The 25,728-nt window shown below is 46.2% G+C and overlaps 1 protein-coding gene across 1 annotated transcript in view; it reads right to left on the reverse strand.

Annotated features, from left to right (window-relative positions):
- Positions 1-588: 588 nt before the first annotated feature.
- The window catches only part of LOC144483447 (NACHT, LRR and PYD domains-containing protein 3-like), a 117,466-nt gene continuing 92,326 nt past the window's right edge, over positions 589-25,728 (reverse strand). The window contains exons 15-19 of the mRNA XM_078202132.1: positions 23,790-23,960; positions 19,109-19,279; positions 13,810-13,980; positions 8,373-8,540; positions 589-3,190 (exon numbers count right to left, since the gene is read on the reverse strand). Coding sequence (XP_078058258.1) covers positions 3,103-3,190; positions 8,373-8,540; positions 13,810-13,980; positions 19,109-19,279; positions 23,790-23,960 — 769 coding nt within the window. The 3' untranslated portion in view covers positions 589-3,102. The remainder of the gene's footprint in view (positions 3,191-8,372; positions 8,541-13,809; positions 13,981-19,108; positions 19,280-23,789; positions 23,961-25,728) is intronic.

Raw genomic sequence — 25,728 nt, forward strand, 5'->3', positions numbered from 1 at the left:
CACTCTCTCCCCCTCACTCCGTCCCCTCTATCTCTCCGCTTCACCCTTCCCCTCCCCCTGCGTCCCTCGCACTCCCCTCTCATTCTCTTACCCCTCATGCACTATCTTCCCATCAGTCTCCCTCCCCTCCTCACAATCTCCCTCCCCCTCACTCTCCCTCCCCCATTCTCTCCCTCACTTTTCACCTATTCTCCTCCTCATTCGATCTCCCATCGCGCTCTCCCCTCACACCATCTGCCCTCAACCTCACCCCCCCTCACTCGCTCTTCACCTACTCTCCCCCTCACTCTCTCTGCTCACTCTCTCTCATTGATTGTATTTAAGACAGAGATAGACATGTTCTTGATTGGTCAGGGGATCAAATGTTATGGGGGAAAGGTGGGAGAATGGGGTTGGAAACTTATCAGCCGTGATTAAATGGTGGAGGAGACTCGATGAGCAGAATAGCTGAATTCTGCTCCTGTATCTTATGGTCTTTTCAGTTTCACGCTCACTGTTAGCTACAGTATTTACACTAGTTCCCCCGCTCTTTATTAGCTTGTGTACGTATTAGTTTCAGCATTCCAATGATTCACAATTAGCATTTAACTAATTAACCAATAAGCATTTAATTGTAAATAACTACAGTTATACATATTATAAAATTAGGAATATCCATTACAATTACAGAGCAGCAACATTAACCCTTTCTCTTCCAAGACTCAATAACACAGATCATGTCACATACTGAGCAGTATTCAGTTAAAACTAGCCCAGACCAGACAACACAATAAAGTTAGTTTAAATTGACATAATAGATGATATGAATAGTTTGTTCTGAAGAAATGATATTAATTTGAAAGTGATTAATTCATAGTCTTTGAAGAATTTCCCCGATTCAATGTGAAGCTTTTAATGGTGTAGAATATCTACCCACTTTTCAGCACCGGCATCTGCAACTGTAGATGGATGAAAAGCAACAATCCGACAAACACCAGGTAATATCTGTCATGGTAAAATAAACAGTTTGATAAATAATGGGAATATCTGACATCATGCATCTGTCCTGAGATCTTTGGGATAATCCAAAATAAATCATACATTCAGAAATTAAATAAAGCTGAGGTGAGTGTGCAGGAACAGAGTGAAATTGTGAATTCTACCTTTCTATGCTCTCGCTCTGTATCTGCTCAGTGAGATATAAGGAACAAGGAAAGAGGAAACTGCATTTCCGAGGCTCTGATCCTGTGCAATGCTGCGCCAGTGTTCCTGTGTTGCTTTCGTTCGAGGGATGTCAGTTTCAGAGGAAATGTTATCACTGTTGTCCAACTTAAATCATTTGGTTGTGGGGTGCTGAGAATTCATTCACCGCTGTACTGCATGGGTTTGTGATGTGTGTTTCTGTGGGTGTATGGCTGCGTGTTATGTGTATTTCAGAGAGATTCTGTGTTTCGCTCTGTAAGTCTCTCTGTGTCTCAGTACGTGGGTAAGAGTGTGGAAGTGTCTGGGTTTGTATGTGTGTGTTTGTGAGAGTATGTATCTCTGTGCCCGTGAGCATGTGTGAGAGTTTGTCAGTGTGTGAATGAGTGTGTGGGTGCCAGTTTGTGTCTGTGTGTGTGTGTCTGGAGGGATGTGTGTCGGATGCACAGATGTGTGTATGTGTATGATTATGTGTCTGTGTGTCTGTTTCCATGATTGTGCCTCTCTGTGTGTTGCTCTATGTGTCTCTCTGTGAGCGTGTGTGTGAGATTGTGATTGTGTGTTTTTGTGTGGGGATGTCAGTGTGTCTGTGTGATTGAGATTATAAATCAGAAACACATTCCACCTTTGGATTGGAATCATTTAATCAACCTGTGCATTCGGGATTTTAGCAGTTCCAGAAATAATTGCAGTAACATTTACCGTGTGTGTTGTAGGTTAAGGAATGGAAACCCTGCTTCACCAGAGTCAACACTGAAACTGTCCCAGATAAATATGTGGGAACTTTTGTTGAGGTTGATAATTGGCAGGGTAAACGGGGGGCGAGAGTGGAATGAGAGAATTTGGATTCCAACTGAGCTGCTCTCTGTATCACCGAAACCTGTGGAATTGGAAAACAAGAGCTGCAAAAGGGGAATAGTTTGTTTGGAAATTATTTTCTGTTCGAACACGGACAAAATGTGATTGAAGGTTGTAATTGCGTCTCAATATGTTTGTGTTTCCAATTTTCAGAGAATCAGTCTGTGAGATTGAGACAATTATCTTGGAAACGTTAAAAGAACCGTTAGCAAGATCCACTGTGTAAGATTAAACACTGACAATGTCTGACACAGGAATTACAGAGTGCAGCAGAGTTTACCCACTCCCATTCTGAATGGGATTAGTGTCTGATAACTGCACCAAATGTACACATTACAGTCTGAGATCATCCCCAACTACAACCTCCAGACAATATCTCCCATAGGGAATGGGGGAACAGAGTTCATGTACAGTGTCTGGTGATAAAAGGGTGAATTCACCAGCCGGGGTTCCTGCTGCAAACTCCAATCCCTGTCAATATTGTTCAATATTCACGCTGCAGTAACCGGTTCCCAGATGCAGACATGGGACTTACTGAACTTGTCTGAGGCTCACAGAGAGCAGCGCCTGCAGTAGCTGGGAGCCACCAGCAGATGGTGGCATTGTGTCACTTTAATCACCAGATAGCGAAAGAGGTTTTGAGGAGAGGCTGGTGGAGCCTTTAATTCATTCACAGAGACAGAGAGGAAACTCTGACAAGATTGACCAATCTGCCCTCTGCTGGACACTGTCAGAATCACACACACTGTTCTCTCTCTGGAGAATGATCTCTGCTGCTCCATTTTGAAAGGAGGTTGAAGACTCTGTTGCTGAGAACACTGACAACACATTGCTGCTTAAACAATGGTTTGCAGCAATCTTTCCTTCAATGTGGAGACTAAAACTACAACAGTTTTCCAGCTGGGAAACCAGGGAAGCAGGGAAATCAGTGCCAGGCTGGAGGGGCTGATGGAATAGGGAGGGAGAGGGGCAGGAATGAAGGGTTTGGAAGGAGCTGTCGAAGATCTTCACAATTCAGGATTTCACTGTAACCGGTGGAGCAGCAATGTTTATAGATTGAAATGTTCACACTCGCACTGTCAGTCCCGGTCGGGATCCCCGCAGCGACTCCAGCTGTCTCTTTCCATTTAGACTGAACTGATTTTCCCGCAGCCTGAAACAGATTAAAGATGAAACAGGAAATAAACAGATTGAACAACAGAGTAAATAACAGGAGACTGGAGTTAATGGGACAAATCTTCTGGTCTCTGGATCGCCAGAGGCCAGACACACATCCGAAGATGAGCATCGGGACCCTGTGGATGTCCTGACGCACTGATCTACCTGGGAATTGTCCCAGAGGTATTAACTACTATTGGGGAACCCCCCTGCTGCAGTTAGAGTCAGATACTTGGGACAGATCCACAAAGTTTACCTGGATAGTTACTCAGGTAATGTTAGACAGCTCACCACCTAGGCTAATACCTGAATAGCACACCCGAGTCCCCCAATCACTTCCCACTGATCCCCATACTCCACCTCCCACAATCTGACTAGACCCACTCATAGAGTCACAGAGGTTTACAGCATGGAAACAGGCCCTTTGGCCCAACTTGTCCAGGCCACCCTTTTGTTTTTAAAACCCCTAAGCTAATCCCAATTGCCCGCATTTGGCCCATCTCCCGCGATACCCATGTAACTATCTAAATACTTTTTAAAAGATAAAATTGTACCCGCCTCTACTACGACCTCTGGCAGCTTGTTCCAGACACTGTGAAAAAAATGCCCCTCTGGATACTTTTGTATCTCTCCCCTCTCACCTGAAACCTATGCCCTCTAGTTTTAGACTCCTCTACCTTTGGGAAAAGATATTGACTATTTTGCTGATCTAAGCCCCTCATTATTTTATAGACCTCTATAAGATCACCCCTCAAACTCCTTCGCTCCAAGGAAAAAAGTCCCAGTCTATTCAGCCTCTCCTTATAACTCAATCTATCAAGTCCCAGTAGCATCCTAGTAAATCTTTTCTGCACTCTTTCTAGTTTAATAATATCCTTTCTAAAATAGGGTTACCAGAATTGCGCATAGTATTCCAAATGTGGCCTCACCAATGTCTTGTACGACTTTAACAAGATGTCCCAACTCCTGTATCCTGACTGATGAAACCAAGCATGCTGAATGCCTTCTTCACCACTCTGTCCACCTGTGACTCCACTTTCAAGGAGCTATGAACATGCACCCCGAGATATTTTAATTCTGTAACACTCCCCAACGCCCTACCATTAACTGAGTAAGTCCTGCCCTGGTTCAATCTACCAAAATGCATTACCTCTCATTTGTCTAAATTAAACTCCATTTGCCATTCGTCAGCCCACTGACCCAATTGATCAAGATCCCGTTGCAATTGGAGATAACCTTCCTCACTGTCACTATGCCACCAATCTTGGTGTCATCTGCAAACTTACTAACCATGCCCCTATATTCTCATCCATATCATTAATATAAATGACAAATAACAGTGGGCCCAGCACTGATCCCTGAGGCACACCGCTGGTCACAGGCCGCCAGTTTGAAACACAATCCTCTACAACCACCCTCTGGCTTCTGTCAAGGAACCAATTTTGTATCCATGTAGAAACCTCACCCTGGATGCCGTGAGAATTAACTTTATGCAACAACCTACCATGCAGTACCTTGTTAAAGGCCTTGCTAAAGTCCATGTAGACAACATCAACTGCACTGCCCTCATCTACCTTCTTGGTTACCCCTTCAAAAACCTCAATGAAATTTGTGAGACATGATTTTCCACTCACAAAGCCATGCTGACTGTCCCTAATCAGTCCTTGCATCTCTAATGCCTGTAGATCCTGTCCCTCAAAATACCTTCCAACAATTTACCCACCACAGATGTGAGGCTCACTGGCCTGTAGTTCCCAGGCTTTTCCCTGCAGCCCTTTTTAAACAAAGGCACAACATTTGCCACCGTCCAATCTTCAGGCACCTCACCCGTGACTATCGATGATTCAAATTTCCTCCCTAGCCTCCCACAACGTCCTGGGATATACCTCATCAGGTTCCACAGATTTATCTACCTTGATGCGCTTTAAGACTTCCAGCACCTCCTTCTCTGTAATATGTACACTCCTCAAGACATCAATATTTATTTCCCCAAGTTCCTGTAACATCCATGCTTTTCTCAACAGTAAATACTGATGAGAAATATTCATTTAGGATCTCACCCATCTCTTGTGGATCCACACATAGATTGCCTTGTTGATCCTAAAGAGGCCCTACCCTCTCCCTTGTTACTCTTTTGTCCTTTATGTATTTGTAGAAGCTCTTTGGATTCTCCTTTGCCTTATCTGCCAAAACAATCTCATGTCCCCTTTTTGCCCTCCTGATTTCTCTCTGAACTCTACTCCTACACCCCCTATACTCTTCAAGAGATTCACTTGATCCCAGCTGCCTATGCACATCATGTGCCTCTTTCTTCTTCTTGACCAGGGCCTATCCCGAGTCATCCAGGGTTCCCGGCTTCTGCCAGCCTTGCCCTTCACTCTGAGAGGAATGTGTTTACCCTGAACCCTGGTTAACACACTTTTGAAAGCATGCCACTTACCAGATGCCCCCTTGCCTTCCCACAGACTCCCCCAATTAACTTTTGTAAGTTCCTGCCTGATACCATCAAAATTGGCCTTGTCCCAGTTTAGAATATTAACTTTTGGAACAGACCTATAATTCCCCATAGCTATCTTAAAACTAATAGAATTATGATTACTGGTCCCAAAGTGATCCCTCACTCACACTTCTGTCACCTGCCCTTGCTTATTTCCCAAGAGGAGGTCAAGTTTTGCCCCCTCTCTAGTCGGGCCATCCACATACTGAATGAGAAATTCCTCCTGAATACATTCAACAAATTTCTCTCCATCCAACCCTCTAATACTATGGCTGTCCCAGTCAATGTTGGGAAAATTAAAATCTCCGACTATTACAACCCTATTTTTCTTGGAGCTATCTGTAAACTCCTTACATATTTGCTCATCAATTTCCCGCTGACTATTTGGGGGCCTATAGTACAACCCTATCAAAGTGATTTTCCCCTTCTTATTTCTCAGTTCTACCCATATAGACTCAGTGGCCGAACCCTCGGATATATCCCCTCTCAGTACGGCCGTGATGCTTTCCCTAATCAAAAGTGCAACTCCCTCTCCTCTTACCTCCTGTTCTTTCTTTCCCATAGCATTTGTACCCTGGAACATTGAGCTGCCAGTCCTGTCCCTCCCTTAGCCATGTTTCAGTAATTGCTATAATATCCCAGTCCCATGTACCCATCAATGCCCTGAGTTCACCTGCCTTGCCCGTCAGGCCTCTTGCATTGAAATAAATGCAGTTTAACCTGGACTTCCCTTACTCTCTGTCTTGCTTCTGTCTGATCTGTCTGGTACTAGGATTACTGACACTGCCTTTACTAATTAATGTGCTCTCTTTAACTTCCGTGCTGTCCTCAAACTTCTCTTCTGTCTCCCTACTGCTTTGGATCCCACCCCCCTGCCAACCTCGTTTAAACACTCCCGAGCTGCTCGAGCAAATCTCCCCGCCAGGATGTTAGTCCCCCTCCAGTTCAAATGTAACCCATCCTTCTTGAACAGATCAGCCCTTCCCCAGAAAAGATCCCAATGATCCAAAAATCTATATCCCTGCCCCCTGCACCAGCTCTCAAGCCAGCCATTCATCTGCCTAATCCTCCTATTCCTACTCTCACTAGCACGTGGCACCGATAGTAGTCCTGAAATTACTACCTTCGAGGTCCTACACGTTAGCCTTCTGCCTAACTCTCTGCATTCACATTTCAGGACCTCATCCCTTTTCCTACCTATGTCGTTGGTACCAATATGTACAACGACCTCTGGCTGCTCACCCTCCCCCTTAAGAATGTCCTGCAACCACTCAGAGACGTCCTTGACCCTGGCACCAGGGAGACAATACACCATCCTGGAGTCTCGATTGCAGCCACAGAAACGCCTGTCTGTGCCTCTAACTAGCGAGTCCCCTATTACTACTGCTCGCTTGCTCTTTGCCCGACCCTGTCCCACAGCAGAACCAGCTGTGGTGTCACAGGCCTGGCTACTGCTGGTATCTCCCCCTGACAGGCTATCACTCCCGTAAATCATCTCTACCTCCCCTCCAGCCCGACTACCTCCCACTAGCCCTTGAACAAATCTGACTAAACCTCCCAACTTGGCCTCATCCGTCCCAACTTCTCCTGACCTGACATAGAAACATGGAAGATAGGAGCAGGAGGCGGCCATTTGGCCCTTTAAGCCGACTCCAACATCCATCACAATCATGGCTGATCGTCCAACTCAAAAGCCTAATCCTGCTTTCTCCCCATAACCTTTGATCCTGTTCGCCCCAAGTGCTATATGCAGCCGCCTCTTGAATACATTCTTGACTATATCTCTGACTTAAACGGATTACTCAAGAAGCAACCCCAACCCACGACTCTCCAAAGCTAGAAACCAATCCCAACCCCCGACCACGCAACCAAAACTAACCAGACACCCAACAACATTACCAACTCCCAGCCACCATCCAAACTGCTGATTAACCCTCCAACCCAACACAATACAACTCGACCACCCTCCCGACACCCAGAACTAATCCTTGAACCTCTCCTCAGCTCCCTGACTAACCATTCATCCAGCGACACACCAACCCATTCACTCCCACAATCAACTAACACTTATGGAGCTCCCCGGGGTCACTGTGCTGTAAATAAGGTGTGCTCGCTCTACCGCGACTCCACTCTGCTCTGATGGAGATCGCCTGGGTCACTGCTGTAAATAGGGTGCGTGCTCTCTCTTCCCCGACTCTACTCTGCTCTGATGGAGCTCCCCGGGATCACTGTGCTGTAAATAGGGTGTGTGCTGTCTCTTCCCCGACTCTACTCTGCTCTGGTGGAGCTCCCCGGGGTCACTGCTGTAAATAGGGTGTGTGCTCTCTCTTCCCCGACTCTACTCCGCTATGATGGAGCTCCCCGGGGTCACTGTGCTGTAAATAGGGTGTGTGCTGTCTCTTCCCCGACTCTACTCTGCTCTGGTGGAGCTCCCCGGGGTCACTGCTGTAAATAGGGTGTGTGCTCTCTCTTCCCCGACTCTTGTCTGCTCTGATGGAGCTCCTAGGGTCGCAGTGCTGAAGATCCTGGGAGAAATATGCAGCAGTTTCAGGTTGGGAGAATTTTTAAACATACCGGCAATCTGCTTAACATTGCTGCTGCTTGGAAGATTCAGGCCCACTTATATTTTAAATCCATTTAAATTTTAATTGCTACACTAAAAATTAACACAAACACTCACGAGATCCACTCCAGACTGCTGCAGGTCAGTATGAGGCGGCGGAGAGCAGGGACAGATTGATCTGTGAAGGAGTTTGATCCCAGGTACAGAATCCTCAGTGTCTGTTTTGTACAGAGAGCGGAGGCGAGATCCTCAGCACAAGAATCTGTGAGAACGTTATTATCCAGACTGGAGACCAGAGAGAGGAATAACAGGAATCAGGCTCAATCCCCAGTGTTTTAAATAATATTGTTAATAACAATAATAATGTATTGTATCAGACATTCCAAAAACACAACCTGCATTTCTGTAGAATGAGGAAATACTCAATGCTGAAAATGAAATATAAATATACTGGAAATGCTCAGCAGGTTAGCTAAATACATGTGAAGAGAGAAACAGGGGTAAAGTTTGAGCTTCCATTGGAACTGGGAACGGGCAGTGAATTGAGAGGTTTGAAGTGACAGCGGTGGGTGGCTGGGGAAGAAACAAAGAAAGGACAAACTGGAATTACAGGAGTGATTAAATGATAAAAGGGATGATGGGACAGGACCACAATCACAGGATCCCCATCTCCTTACTCGGAGTGGCTCGGGAGGGACATGGGATGGTCAGTGGTTTGGGAATGCAGTTTGTGGTGAGGTTGAAGATAATGGCTGTGATTTTACCAGAAGCTCTGAAGTGCCAGCATGGGGATTGGAAATGGGTGGTGTGTCCGTGTGGGCAGGATAGGCAGAGTTATGACGGTGATATTGTCAGAGGGGGACAATTAACGGCTGGCAGGCAGGAGGAGCTGCCCACTGAGGCAGCCCGGGCACGGGGCAGTCCCGGTTCAGGCAATGCTGGCACCATCTCCAAAGGCAGCAGGACTTTCAAACACAGCAGCTCTGGAGGGAGCAGCGAGGGAGCTCTGCTTATTGAATGAGGGGTTGAAATGTCAGAAAGCAGAGCAAGGGTTTCCCCCCAATCACGAATTCATCCCAGGAGGGGCTCCTCGCGGCTGCTCAGGCTCAGAGGGAGGTCCTGTTCCCTCAGGATGGGAGGAGATTATCCCATCGGTACAAGCCAGTCTGGATGGAGATTGCTGGGAGGTGAGCAGGTTTCAGACACGTGGTTACAGAGTGGAAAAGGATCAATGTCCTGATGTGTTCTGCCACGGTGAGTGCAGCACAGCCTGATATGTGAATAAGGATGAGGGGGAAATTGTGGAAAGAACATCTCCACCCACACACTGGCAATGCAAAGGACTTGCAGAATCTCACTGGCTGTCCTGTCTGGAGACAATACACATCTCTGTAACCTGTGCTTAATGCTGTTTTCTCTCACATTATCTGTCTCTTTAAGACCTGGTTGGCTGTAGGGATTCACATTCTAATCAGTATTCTGTAACTTGATTTTGTGTCTCTGTGTCCTGTTTGAGAGCAGATTTCCACTCCATCTGACGAAGGAGCAGCGCTCCGAAAGCTAATGGTATTTGCCACCAAATAAACCTGTTGGACTTTAACCTGGTGTTAAAACTCTTACAATGCAAAGGCAGCAGCATTGACTGTCAGAGACATGTCCGTTAGGCTGCCACCAGCATAGGCTCGAGCAGGGCTGACCAACATATTCACTGGGCAAACACACGTCAATGTTTTTCTCACTCAAGGGGCCGATGAGTAAATTTCAGAATGATAAAGTTTGGCACAGCAGAAATTTCAATTAAAAACTAAACTGAGATATGAAAAGAAACAACTTGCTGAGCACAATAATGAGTAATAAATAAAGATGATTATTAGAGTTTAATCCTCATCAATCACAAATTGTTTCTCTCCCACATTTGCTGCAGATTGGCTCAAAAACCTATCAGCAGCAAACATGGGAAAGAAACGGGATGTGATTGGAGGAGCAGCTCCATGCAGATTCTTCCATTCAAACTGAACTGTGTGACTGAGATTCTGGAAACTCGCTCCGGGGGCCGCATTGAGGGGCTTCGAGGGTCACATTCCCCCCTTGGTCCACACGTTGGACAACCCTGGGCTAGTGCATGTGTTTGATGGGTGAGTAACAGTTTATGTGTTTGGAAAGAGAGCAAACATCATCAGGGAATGAGTGAAGAAGAGTGGAGACATCCAGGTCTTGCCATCCTTACGCCAATGGAAGATGAAGTGCTGGATCAGGAAGGCCTGGGGGCAGAGTGGGTAATTACTGCTGGTGAGATGGGTTGAGTGGGTGGCCTAATGAATGGGCACAGGAGAGCGTCTGGTGAGGACAAAACATAGAGCTTGTTTATCCATCACTGGTCACAGAGAGCAGTCTGAAGGACGTATTGGGATAAGAACAAAATACCTCGGAGCAGCAGAAGGCCATTCAGCCCCTCGAGCATACTCCATCCCGGCTGATCTAATTATAGTCTCAACTCTTTTCCCCGTAACCCTTGATTAGCTTCTCAATCCAAAATCATTCTTAACTCAGCCTTGAATATATTCAATGACTCTGCCGCCACGAGTCTCCAGGGAAGAGAATTCCACTGACCAGCCACCATCTAAAAATATAAATTTCTCCTCATCTCAGTCTTAAGGGACTGACAATTACATTTTAAAATCTGTCCCCTTGTTCTGGTCTCTCTTACAAGAAGAAACAGCCTCTCAGCAACCACCCTGTCTCATCCCCTCAATGCGATCACCTTTTAATCTTCTGAACTTTCATAGATATTGCTCCAATCTGCTCACATTTCCCTCGTAAAATAAACCTCTCCATCCCAGGAATCAGCCGAGTGAACTTTCTCTGAACTGGTTCCAATACAATTCTATCCTTTTTTAAGTAAAGAGCTCAACACTGTACACATTACTCCAGTTGTGGAGCCTCCCTGAGCCTCTCCACATCCCCTTGAAACATCTTTGCATCCTCCTCACAATTCAGATTTTCACCTCATTTTCCATTATTCGCAAATTTGGAAATATTATATTTGATCCCCACATCCATATCATTGATGTAGATTCTGAATAGCTGAGACCCAAACACTGATCCCTGCCGTACTCCACTAGTTAGAGGCTGTCAACCCAAAAGTAACCCATTTATTCCAACTCCTTGTTTCTGTCCATTGATCAGTTCTCAATCCATGCTGGTATATTCCTCCCAATCCCACGTGCTCCAATTTTATTTAATAACCTCTTGTGAGTGAATCATGCAACTGTAGAATCCCTCGTGTAGGAATCGTCATTCGGCCCATCGAGACACACTGACAGAGGAACTTACCAAGGTCCGCTCCCCATAAACTCAAAAATTTACTGGGGCTAATCCACCTAACCTACACATCTTGGGACACGAAGGGCAATTTTACCATGGCCAATCCATCTACCATCCATATCTTTGGAGTGTGGGAGGAAACCGGAGCACCCAGAGGAAACACACGCAGACACGGGGAGAATGTGGAAACTCCACACAGTCACCCAAGGCTGGAATTGAACCCGGGCCCCTGGCTGTGATGCAACAATGTTAACCACTGTGTCACCGTGCCAGCCTTTCATAAATCCATGTTGGCCCTGTCTAATCCTGCCATTAATTTCAAAGTGTTCTGTTATCACTTCCTTTATTATAGATTGTTATAGGATTTCCATACCATCAATGTCAGACTAATAGATCTGCAGTTGCCCGGGTTCCCGTAACCCCACATATTTATGCCACTAATCCACCGAAACTACACATCTTGGACACTAACGGGCAATTTAGCATGGCCAATCCACCCAACCTGCACAGTTTGTTTGGACTGTGGGAGGAAACAGGAGCAGCCGGAGGAAACCCACACAGACACGGGGAGAACGTGAAAACTCCACAGACAGTCGTCCAAAGCTGGAATGAATCCGGGTCCCTGACGCTGTGAGGCAGCAGTGCCAACCCCGGTGCCACATCTTCACTTAATCTAATACACTCCTTGAATTAGCAACGGCTGGAACACTTCTGCTGCTCTTCTCCAAATGAAAGGAATCTATTTTTGTTGGAAACGCCACACATTTGCACATCACCATGTCTAAAACAGTTTGTTGTGTGATTGGCACTGGAACATGCTTCTCCAGGAAATTGCTTGAATACATTCTGTGAACGAATCTTCTTTTCAACTTTTGATAATCTGAGCGATTTATACAGTAAATGGAAGAAGCCACAGGAGCACTGACCTACAGAGGGATCTGTGTGTACAAGTCTACAGATTCCTGAAAGTGGCAACACAGGTGGATGAGGTGGTCAAGAAGGCAGACAACATGCTTGTCTTCATCGACCGGGGCATCGAGTATAAAAGTTGTCAAGTTATGTTACAGCTGTATGAAACTTCAGTTGGCCACATTTGAATATTGCTTGCAGTTCCGTTTGCGACACTAACAGAATGATGTGGATGCTTTGGAGAGGGTGCAAGGAAGGTTTACCAGAATGTTGCCTGGTCAAGGACGGTTAGGTTATGAGGAGACGTTGTATAAACACAGATTGTTTCACTACAAAAAGGGAGGCTGAGGGGTGACCTGATGGAGGTGTCCACAATTATGAGAAGCATCAATATGGTGGATAGTCAGAGACTTTTCTCCAGGGTGGAATGGTCAACTACAAGAGGGCACAGGATGAAGGTGAGAGGAGCAAAGTTTGGAGGGAGGTGTGTGGGGTACGTTTTCACCCAGAGGGTGGTGGGTGCCTGGAAGGCACTGCCAATGGAGGTGGCAGAAGCAGGCACGTTTCCAATGTCCAAGGTGCATCTTGGTAGATACATGAACAAGAGACAAACAGAGGAATAGAAATCGCAAATTGGCAGTAAGTTCTGGGTCTGAATAAGCGTTAGGAGGCGCCACAGGCTTGGTGGGCTGAAGGGCCTGTTACTGTGCTGTGCGGTTCTTTGTTCTTCTTTGTACAAGAAGATTAAAGTCACCCGTGGTTATTGCAATATGTTTTTACAAGACCCCATTATTTTTCCTGTGTATTGTGTCGGAGATTGTGACTGTTGTTAGGAGCCGATAAATGATTCCCACAAGAGAACTTTTAACTTTGGTAAATCTTATCTCTATCCAAACTGATTCTGCATCTTGAACTAAGTTCAGCTCTCGCTACTGTACTGACATCTGTTACTAACAGCGAGATTCCACCACCATGTCCTGTCCTCCATTTACTGTCATCCACTCACTCTCCCCCCTTTCACAGATCAATGGATGCTGTGTCCGGGGAGAGCTGTGCACATCTGAGGAGGAGGAGAGAACCTCAGAGGGTGAACCATAACATTATTCCCCCACTCCTTCAACATAAGGATCTGTGGGACTGACATCCCATTGCTCAGGGATCAGAGAGAGAAGCAACAGGAGTCAGAGGAAAAGCAGTTTTCCTGATTCATAACTGACGCCAATAGTAATGGGCAGTGTTTTTTATATAAATACCAGTGGTGAAATTATATTGTTGAATATTCAGTTATTATAAACACAATCTCACACAGTCTGCTACTTACCCCAGTTCCTGTATTTTACATTCCGGATTCCTCAGAGCCACAGACAGCAGTTTCACTCCGGAATCTCCCAGTTTATTGTAACCCAGATTCAGATCTATCAGTGAGCGGTTTGTACTGAGAACAGAGGCCAGGTCCTTGGCACAAGAATCGGTGAGAGCGTTATGAAACAGACTGGAGATCAGAGAGAGAAAAATAACAGGAATCAGGGTAAATCCACAGTGTTTTTAAGAATAAGATCATTAACAATAATAATGTACAGCGCGGGACACTCAAGAAACACAACTTCAGTTGATACAGAAGGCAAAATTCTATTGATGCTGTAAATCTGAAATATGAATGAATATGTTGGAGACTCTCATCAGGTCAGGCAGCATCTGTGAAGATAGAAACAGATTTAGTTTCAGTTCAATTAGCTAAAATTAAAACTTGGGAGTAGCAGTGAATTAAATTGTTTGAAGTGACAGGGAGCTGGGGATGGGCGGGTGACAAGAACAAAATGGAAGTGCCGGAGTGATTAAATGACAAAAAGGATGTTGGTGAAAGGGAAGAGCACAGGATTCCCATGTCCTTACCCTGAGTCACAGGGAGGGACATGGGATGGTCAGTGGCTCAGGAATGGAGTGTGTGGTGGGGTTGATGATGATGAGAGAGAAACCTTTTTCACGATGCCAGTGGTTCGGGTCTGGAATGTACAGTCTGGAAGTGTGGTGGGGGCAGGCTGATTCGAGGCATCACAGAGGGCAGTCGATGAACAATCGAATGAAACAATGTGCAAAGATACGAGGAGAAGGCAGGAGAATGAGACAAATTCCTAATCCTAGTTTGGTGAGCCGGTGCAGACACATTTCGCCTCGTGGTGCTCCGCAATAATTCTGTGAAGATAATGGTTGGAAATGTATCGGCATTTTAACTGGAAGCTGGTGATGTTGCAGTGTCAACAGGGTTAGGTAATTTAGCCAGTGTCCACAAAGGGCCATTGGTATCTCTCTCAGATAGAATCACAGAATTGTTACAGAGCAGAAGGAGACCATTCGGCCCATGCTCTCTGCACTGACTCTCTGAATGAGCAATTTACTAAGTGTCATTCCCCCAAATTCTCCCCGTAACCCTGCACAATCTTCCTATTCAGATCATAATCCAATTCCCTTTGGAAATTTTCAACTGAACGTGTCTCCACCACACACCCAGACAGTGAACTCCAGCCCTTAACCACTCGCTGCGGGAAGTCCCGGTTCAGGCAATGCTGGCACGGGCAGCACTTTGATAGGCAGCAGCTCTGGAGAGACCAGTGAGGAAGACCTGGTTAAGAACACAGGGCTGGAATGGGAGGAGAAAGGTTAAACTCAATTCAATGATGCACTTGGCAACACTTGGTACTCTTCCCCAAGGCTACGTGAGTTTGGAGCAAATTTCTGTTCTCTCAGGGCTGGACAGTATCTGCCACATCAATCCAAGTATATCGGGATGGAGATTACTGGAGACCTGAGTAGGCGTGGGTTATATGGTTGCATGAGGCAAAAGGATGAATAACTTGCCAAGTTCTGACAAGGTGGTGAAGCATTTTATAGCATATAATCTGAGGCATATGGGGTCGAATGAGAATGAAAGTGAAATGGTAGAAAGGCCATCCCCACACAAACACAGGCAATGCCCAGACAGCAGCATCGACTGTCAGAGACATGTCAGCCTCTCTCTGCAGGGTTCTAGTTAGTCAGATAACTCTAGCACTGTGAGAATGGGATGGTCACAGGCAAGAGGCTTTCCCTGTGTAGACATGATGGTCAGTCAGGTTCTCACCAGCATAGGCTTGTGTCTTTGATGGGAGAGTAACAATGGAACTTTATGTGCCTGTAGAAAGAGAGCACGAAACGTCAGGGAATGAAGTAAAAATGCTGACAGCGTCCAGATCTTGTAATCCTTACACGTAGAATTAGCAGCGCTGGAGCTGGGAGAACAGCAGATAGTGTGGGAAATCGCTGATTGTGATACTGGTTGTGGAGCTGAGAGTGTGCGGTCGAATGGATGGACACAGGAGACTCTCTGGTGCCTGCAACACACAGAGCTTGTGTGCCCATCACCGGTCACATGGAACCGGCTGAAGGACGTGTTGGAATGTACATTTTGTTACAAACTATGTCTTGAAGAAATATACTGAATATTGAAGGGTATTGAATTTGATGATCAGCCATGAACAAAATGAATGGTGTAGCAGGCTCGACGGGCCGAATGGCCAACTCCTGCTTCCAGTTTCTATTTTAATCATGTTTCTCTGCAGGTTATGTTGTCGGCACCGTGCTGTCTGTCGCCGGTTTCCTTTATTGTTACTGAAGCAGTATAATTGACATCATGTTGATTTTAATCTGAACTAATGCAGTGTTCTGTTGTTTCAGTGTTTCCCCTGGGATGGCAGAGTAGAGCTTGATTACGGGTGATTGACAGGTTATGTCATGTGACTGAGGGACAGCTATTTTTCACAGAACATTCTAGTTTCAATTCTGCTTTCAGAAGCTGCTTGAAGTTAAGACAAACTGCAGTGCTGTTTCCCTCTCTGAAGTTGGAGTTTTTGCTGTTTAAGTGTTGCTGTGTTGGAAGCTGTCAGAGACTGGGGTTACCTCTCCGCGGTTGGGCTGTTCGGAGCGACATCCTTCTCTGAAAACAATTGTCTGTTGGCTCTCCGGAAGTGGTAAAAAGCTGGAAATCGGCATCACGTGAGCTTACTTGTTTTTGTGCTAACTAATGTTGGAGAAGGGTGTATGTCTGTGGGTATTGCTTTATATTGGAACAACAGAGATAGCTAGCTGTTAAGAGTTATACTGTGTCATGTTTAAGTCATGCAATTGGTAAAGGTTATGCTAATTCTTGTTCTTATGTTCTAACTGCATTCTTAAATAAAGTGTGTTTGATAAAAGCATCCTAGTGGGTCACTTGATTCATACCTGGAGTGAAACACCTCATGCTCATCAATGCCAAAATCAAATGTAAAACCAAGGGTCCAGGCTAACTTCACAAAACACCTTGGAGTTTCTTGTCTGCATCTTAACAATTGCCTCCATTCACTCTTTACTCTTCCTCACAAATCAAGGGTTGTGTGACTGGGTGACGTGTGTCCCCCTGTAAGCATGTGAACGGGTCCTCAGAGTCACCGTCACATTATTCCCCTACACCCAGGGCACAGAAATCAATATGATTGACATTCCACTGCATTGGGATCAGAGAGAGAGAAATCACAGGAATCAGTGGAAATTCAGGTTCTGGTTCATAACTTCCAACCCCTGGGCCTTTATAGAGTTTTTCAGCACAGAAAGAGGCCCTTCGGCCCATCGTGTCTGTGTCAGCCATCAAGCACTAATCTATTCTAACCCATTTCCAGCACTTGCTCCATAGCCTTGTCTGCTGCGGCATTTCAAGTGCTTGTCTGAATGCTTCTTAAATGTTGTGAGTGTTCCTGACTCCACCGCCCTTTCAGACAGTGAGATCCAGATTCCCACCACCCTCTGGGTGAAAAAACATTTCCACAGAACCATAGAATCCCCACTGTGCAGAAGGTGCCCAATCGCCCCATCGACTCTGCACTGACTGTCCGAAAATGCCAGGCCCACACAACTGCTTATCACTGGACATTTATCATGGCAAATCCACTGAAACTACATATCTTTGGACACGAAATGATAATTTAGCATGGTCGATCCACCTAACCTACACATCTTTGGACTGTGTGACGAAACCAGAGTACCTGACGGAAACACGGACACATGGGGGGAACATGCAAGCTCCACACAGGCAGTCACCCGAGGCCAGAATTAAACAAAGGTCCCTGACGTTGTGAGGCAGCAATGCTAACCACTGTGCCATCTTCAATTCTCCTCTGAAACTCCTCCCCAATGCCTTAAATCTATGCCCCTGGTTATTGTCTCCTAAAACAAAGGGGAAAGGTTTATTTCTATAATTTGATACAACTCCACATGGTCGTCCCCCAGCCTTCCCTGTCTGTAAAAAATAACAGGAGCATTGACATACAGATGGATCTGTGCGTACTTGTCCACTGATCCCTGAAAGTGATAACACAGGTGGATAACTTGGTCAACAAGGCATGCAGCATGCTTGCTTCATTGGCCAGGGCATCGAGTATAAAAGTTGGAAAGTTATGTTACAGCTGTATTAAACTTTAGTTAGGCCCAACATGGAATATTGCGTGCAGTGCTGATCGCCAGACAACCAGAAGGATGTGGCTGCTTTGGAGAAGGTGCAAAGAAGGTTCACAAGGATGTTGCCCGGTCTGGTTAAGGTATGAAGAGAAGTTGAATAAACTCGGATTGTTTTCCCTGGAAAGACGGAGGCTGAGGGGCGACCTGATAGAGGCAGATATATGGTTGATAGTTGGAGTCTTTTCCCCAGGGTGGAAATGTCAACTACAAGACGGGACAGTTTGAAGGCAAGAGGGGGAAAGTTTAGAGGAGACGTGCGGGGAACGTTTTCACAGGGGGTGGTCGGTGCCTCGAATGCGCAGCCAGTGAAGTTGACAGAAGCAGGCACGTTCCCAATGTTCAAGGTTTATCTTGATAGAAACATGAACGGGAGATGAACAGAGGAATAGAAACTGCGTATGAGCAATAAGTACTGGGTCTGAATAAGAATGAGGAGTCGCCGCAGGCTTGGTGGGCCGAAGGGCCTGTTACTGTGCTGCATGGCTCTTTGTTCTTCTTTGTACATGAATGTTAAAATCACCCGTGATTATTGCAGAATGTTTTTACAAGACCCCATTAATATTCCTGTGTCCTGTGTCGAAGATTCTGAATATTGTTCGGGGCCTATAAAAGATTCCCACAAGTGATCTTTTAACTTTGTTCATTCTTATCTCTCCCCAAACTGATCTGCATCTTGATCATTGGAACTAAGTTCACCTCTCGCTGCTGTACTGACATCTGTTACTAACAGCGAGACTCCACCACCATGTCCTGTCCTCCATTTACTGTCATCCACTCACTCTCCCCCCTTTCACAAATCAATGGATGCTGTGTCCGGGGAGAGCTGTGCACATCTGAGGAGGAGGAGAGGACCTCAGAGGGTGAACCATAACATTATTCCCCCACTCCCTCAACATAAGGATTTGTGGGACTGACATCCCATTGCTCAGGGATCAGAGAGAGAAGCAACAGGAGTCAGAGGAAAAGCAGTTTTCCTTATTCATAACTGACGCCAATAGTAAGGGGCAGTGTTTTTTATACAAATACCAGTGGTGAAATTATATTGTTGAATATTCAGTTATTATAAACACAATCTCACACAGTCTGCTACTTACACCAGTTTCTGTATTTTACAGTCCGGATTCCTCAGAGCCACAGACAGCAGTTTCACTCCTGAATCTCCCAGGTTATTGTCACTCAGATTCAGATCTATCAGTGAGCGGTTTGTACTGAGAGCAGAGGCCAGGTCCTCAGCACAAGAATCTGAGAGATCATTATCATTCAGACTGGAGATCAGAGAGAGAAAAATAACAGAAATCAGGGTAAATCCACAGTGTTTTTAAGAATAAGATCATTAACAATAATAATGTACAGCGCGGACACTCAAGAAACACAACTTCAGTTGACACAGAAGGCAAAATTCTATTGATGCTGTAAATCTGAAATATGAATAAAATATGTTGGAAACTCTCATCAGGTCAGGCAGTATCTGTGAAGATAGAAACAGATTTAGTTTCAGTTCAATTCGCGAAACTTAGAAATTGGAAGTAGCAGTGAATTAAATTGTTTGAAGTGACAGGGAGCTGGGGATGGGCGGGTGTCAAGGAAAGAACAAAATGCAAGTGCCGGACTGATTAAACGACAAAAAGGATGATGGTGAAAGGGAAGAGCACAGGATTCCCATGTCCTTACCCTGCGTCCTTACCCTGAGCACAGGATTCCCATGTCCTTACCCTGAGTCCTTCCCACTCACCTGAAGAAGGGGCTTAGAGCTTCGAAAGCTTGTGTGGCTTTTGCTACCAAATAAACCTGTTGGACTTTAACCTGGTGTTCATAGAAATCATAGAAACCCTACAGTGCAGAAGGAGGCCATTCGGCCCATCGAGTCTGCACCGACCACAATCCCACCCTACCCCCACGTATTTACCCGCTAATCACTCTAATCTACGCATTTTAGGATTCTAAGGGGCAATTTTTAACCGGGCCAATCAACCTAACCTGCACATCTTTGGACTGTGGGAGGAAACCGGAGCACCCAGAGGAAACCCACGCAGACACGAGGAGAATGTGCAAACTCCACACAGACAGTGACCCGAGCCGGGAATCGAACCCGGGACCCTGGAGCTGTGAAGCAGCAGTGCTAACCACTGCGCTACCGTGCCGCCCTTGTTAAACTTCTTACTGTGCTTACCCTGAGTCACAGGGAGGGACATGGGATGGCCAGTGGCTCAGGAATGGAGTGTGTGGTGGGGTTGAAGATGATGTGAGAGAAACCTTTCTCACACTGCCAGTGGTTCGGGTCTGGAATTCACAGCCGGGAAGTGTGGTGGAGGTCGGCTGCATCGAAGCAGTCAAAAAGGAATTAGATGATGATTTAAATATAAACAATGAGCGGGGATACGAGAAAAACGCTGGAGAATGACTCAAATTCCTAATGCTAATTTGGTGAGCTGGTACAGACACGATGGGCCAAATGGCCTCATTGTGCACCGTAAGAATTCTGTGAAGATAGTGGTTGGAAATGTATCGATATTTCAACTGGAAGTTGGTGATGTTGCCGTGTGGACAGTGTTAGCAGCCATAGTCCTCAATAAAATGTGAATACTGATAGGCAAAGGGATCTGGGTGTCCAGGTCCACAGATCACTGAAAGTGGCAATGCAGGTGGAGAAGGTAGTCAAGAAAGCATACGGCATGCTTGCCTTCATCGGCCGGGGCATTGAGTTTAAAAATTGGCAAGTCATGTTGCAGCTTTATAGAACCTTCGTTCGGCTGCACTTGGAATATAGTGTTCAATTCTGGTCGCCTCTCTACCAGAGGGATGTGGAGGCTTTGGAGAGGGTACAGAAAAGATTGACCAGGATGTTGCCTGGTATGGAGGGCATTAGCTATGAGGAGAGGTTGGAGAAATTTGGTTTGTTCTCACTGGAGTGACGGAGGTTGAGGGGAGACCTGATATAGGTCGACAAGATTATGAGAGGCATGGACAGAGTGGATAGTCAGAAGCTTTTTCCCAGGGCGGAAGAGTCAATTGCTAGGGGGGCACAGGTTTAAGGTGCGAGGGGCAAGGTTTAAAGGAGATGTACGAGGCAGATTTTTTACACAGAGTAGTGGGCGCCTGGAACTCGTTGCTGGGGGAGGTAGTAGAAGCAGATATGGTGGTGACGTTTAAGGGGCGTCTTGACAAGTACATGAATAGGATGGGAATAGAGGGATATGGTCCCCGGAAGGGTAGAGGGTATTAGTTAAGTCAGGCAGCATGGTCGGTGCAGTCTTGGAGGGCCGAAGGGCCTGTTCATGTGCTGTAATTTTCTTTGTTCTTTGTGTTTCTCTCCAATAGAGAGAGAGACAATTTGTTACATGTAGCTTCAGGGATACAATTTATAAACGTGCGGCAATGGGAGGAGATGGGATTCCATGAACCCCACAGCCGGTAAGAGGACCAAACCCTCAGATTTAGCATCATTCTACATCACACTCTAAACACCAAACCAAATGAACTAACCAACTCCACATATAACCAAACAGGCACATTAATATCTGACAGGTTCGGGAAATCCGTGCACTCAGGCAGCACAGGCAGAATCACAGAATTGTTGCAGAGCAGGTGGAGGCCATTCGGCCCATTGTGTCTGCACTGACTCTCCGAATGAGCAACTCACTAAGTGTCATCCCCCCACCTTCCCCCAAAGCCCTGTGCATTCCAGAGCTTAACCACTGGCTGATGGGGAAGACCCCATTCAGGCAATGCTGGCACCAGATTTAAAGGCAGTCGGCGGCACTTTTAAAGGCTCTGTAGGGAGCAGTGAGGGAGCCCTGGTTAATGAACAAAGGGCTGAAATGGCAGAAGGCAGATTAAACCCAATTCACTGACACTTCCCTGGAAATTCTCAAGGATATATCGGTTTGGAGGGAGGTTCTGTTCCCTCAGGAGTGGAGGAGGAGACCTGTCACATCAACCCAAGCAAGTCTGGAGAGACACTGCCGAGGGCCAGAGCAGGCAGCACGTGGCTGCAGTGAGGCAAAAGGATCAATAACCTGATATGTTCTGACAAGGTGAGTGTTAAACTTACAGGCTGATATGTGAATAAGGATGAAAGAGGAATTGTGGAAAGAACATCTCCACCCAGACACTGGCAATGTCCAGACAGCAGCATCAATCTTCAGGAACATGTCAGCCTCTCTGTGAAGGGTTCCGGTCAGTCAGAGATGACTGCTGCACTGCCGACACTGAGTGCCATCATGGTGGTCCCATGATGGGCAGTCTGGCAGCACCATAGGCTTGTGTGTGTCTTTGATGGGTGAGTAACAATGGAAATTTATGTGCTTGTAGAAGAGGGCACTCAGCGTCAGAGAAGGAGCCAAGAGTGACAGTGTCTGGATTGTGTCATCCTTATGCCAATGGAAGATGCAGTGCTGGAGCTGGGAGACCTGGAGGCTGGGTGGGCAATCGCTGATGGTGAGATGGGTTGTGGATCCAGAGAGAGTGAGTGAGTGAATGGATGGGCACAGGAGAGGCTCTGCTGCTGAGTCCATAACCTGGTGTTTGTGTGTTCATCATTGGTCACATGGAGCTCTGGGTTAGGAACAGTCAGAAGTTTAACAACACCAGGTTAAAGTCCAACAGGTTTATTTGGTAGCAAATGCCACACAAGTTTTCGGAGCGCTGCCCCTTTGCCAGGTGGAGTGTAGAAATGCTCACAAACAGGGCATACAGAGACACAAACTCAATTTACAGAATAATGATTGGAATGCAGTCTTTACAGATAATCAAGTCTTAAAGGTACAAACAGTGTGAGTGGAGGGAGCATTAAGCACAGGTTAAAGAGATGTGTATTGTCTCCAGACAGGACAGCCAGTGAGATTCTGCAAGTCCAGACAAGCTGTGGGCCATTCGGCCCATCAATCCTTCACTAACAACAATCCCGCCCAGGCCCTATAACAGTAACCCTACATATTAACTCTGCAAATCCCCCTGACATGAAGTGTCAATTTACCATCGCCGCTCAAACTAGCGTGCACATCTTTGGCATGTGGGAGGAAACTGGAGTAACTGAAGGAAACCTGCGCAGACACGGAGAGTACATGCAAACTCCACACAATCTGTCATCCAAGGCCGGAATTGACACGGGTCTCTGGCGCTCTGAGTCAGCAGTGCTAACAGCTCTACCACCCTGCCGACCATGATCAGCCGTGGTTCGTCCCAATTGCAGTGAGTATAGGACGAATAATTTCTATATTTTTTCATAAGATAAGCCTGGCATGCCATGAAAGACTCAAGCCAACATTTTCTCAAATGTTTATAAAATACGTTCATAAGGTGACCAAAACTATATACGTTACTTCAGCTGTGCTGTGACCACAAACCTATCAGATTTGTGACTGGCGACCTTTGCTCCCAGGCGAATTGTCCCTCATTGCCTTTTCTGTTGATTTGTCAAAGCTGTCGGCTCTTATAATATGAAGTCATGTGATTGGATCAGGTTGGGGATTCTGAGAGTCAGCACACCCGAAGGTAGAAATTCAATACAGTTTGCAGTTGCCAATGACTGGACCTCAGAGGGTGAACCATAACATTATTCCCCCACTCCCTCAACATAAGGATCTGTGTGACTGACATCCCATTGCTCAGGGATCGGAGAGAGAAGCAACAGGAGTCAGAGGAAAAGCAGTTTTCCTTATTCATAACTGACGCCAATAGTAATGGGCAGTGTTTTTTATACAAATACCAGTGGTGAAATTATATTGTTGAATATTCAGTTACTATAAACACAATCTCACACAGTCTGCTACTTACACCAGTTTCTGTATTTTACAGTCCGGATTCCTCAGAGCCACAGACAGCAGTTTCACTCCGGAATCTCCCAGTTTATTGTCACTCAGATCCAGATCTATCAGTGAGCGGTTTGTACTGAGAGCAGAGGCCAGGTCCTCGGCACAAGAATCTGTGAGATCGTTACCATAGAGACTGGAGATCAGAGAGAGAAAAATAACAGAAATCAGGGTAAATCCACAGTGTTTTTAAGAATAAGATCATGAACATTAATAATGTAGAGCGCGGGGCATTCAATGAGTATTCTAACTGAGTGCAGTTAGACAGAGACACCAGGAGATGGAGACAGTGAGTATTCTAACTGAGTGCAGTTAGACAGAGACCCCAGGAGATGGAGACAGTGAGTATTCTAACTGCGTGCAGTTAGACAGAGACACCAGGAGATGGAGACAGTGAGTATTCTAACTGAGTGCAGTTAGACAAAGACACCAGGAGATGGAGACAGTGAGTATTCTAACTGAGTGCAGTTAGACAGAGACACCAGGAGATGGAGACAGTGAGGAGGGTAAATGAGTGCAGTTAGACAGAGACACCAGGAGATGGAGACAGTGAGGGGGATAACTGAGTGCAGTTAGACAGAGACACCAGGAGATGGAGACAGTGAGGGGGGTAACTGAGTGCAGTTAGACAGGGACACCAGGAGATGGAGACAGTGAGGGGGGTAACTGAGTGCAGTTCGACAGAGACACCAGGAGATGGAGAGAGTGAGTATTCTAACTGAGTGCAGTTAGACAGAGACACCAGGAGATGGAGAGAGTGAGTATTCTAACTGAGTGCAGTTAGACAGAGACTCCAGGAGATGGAGACAGTGAGTATTCTAACTGAATGCAGTTAGACAGAGACACCAGGAGATGGAGACAGTGAGGGGGGTAACTGAGTGCAGTTAGACAGAGACACCAGGAGATGGAGACAGTGAGGGGGCTAACTGTGTGCAGTTAGACAGAGACACCAGGAGATGGAGACAGTGAGTATTCTAACTGAGTGCAGTTTGACAGAGACACCAGGAGATGGAGACAGTGAGTATTCTAACTGGGGCTCAGGAATGGAGTGTGTGGTGGGGTTGAAGATGATGCGACAGAAACCTTTCTCACACTGCCAGTGGTTCGGGTCTGGAATTCACAGCCGGGAAGTGTGGTGGAGGTCGGCTGCATCGAAGCAGTCAAAAAGGAATTAGATGATTTTTTGAAGATAGGCAATGAGCTACGAAAATGGATACGACAAAAAGGCTGGAGAATGACACGAATTTCGAATGTCAATTTGGTGAGCTAGTGCAGACACGATGTGCCAAATGGCCTCATTGTGCTCCGTAAGAATTCTGTGGAGACAGTGGTTGAAAATGTTATCGATATTTCAACTGGAAGTTGGTGATGTTGCCGTGTGGACAGTGTTCGTAGCCACATTCCTCAATGAAATCTCTCCAATAGAAAGAGACACAATTTGGTACATGTCGCTTCAGGGATACAACTTAGTAAACGTGGGGATATGGGAAGAGTTGGGACTCCATTAACCCCACAGCCAGTACGAGGACCAAACCCTCAACAACAGCGTCATTCTACATCACGCTGGAGACACCGAACCAACTGAACTAACCAACTCCACACAGAGCCAGAACGGGCACAGTAAATGTCTGACAGGTTCGGGAAATCCGTCCACTCAGGCAGCACAGGCAGAATCACAGTATTGTTAGAGAGCAGAAGGAGGCCACTCGGCCCATCGTGTCTGCACTGACTCTCCGAATGAGCAATTCACTAAGTGGCATTCCCCCACCTTCCCCCAAATCCCTGTGCATTGCAGAGCTTAACCACTGGCTGCAGGGGACAGCACAATTCTGGCAGAGCTGGCACCAGATTTAAAGGCAGCCAGCAGCACTTTTAAAGGCTCTGAAGGGAGCAGTGAGGGAGCC

Source organism: Mustelus asterias, unplaced genomic scaffold (genome assembly GCF_964213995.1).
Source record: "Mustelus asterias unplaced genomic scaffold, sMusAst1.hap1.1 HAP1_SCAFFOLD_69, whole genome shotgun sequence".
In the NCBI taxonomy this organism is placed as follows: domain Eukaryota; kingdom Metazoa; phylum Chordata; class Chondrichthyes; order Carcharhiniformes; family Triakidae; genus Mustelus; species Mustelus asterias.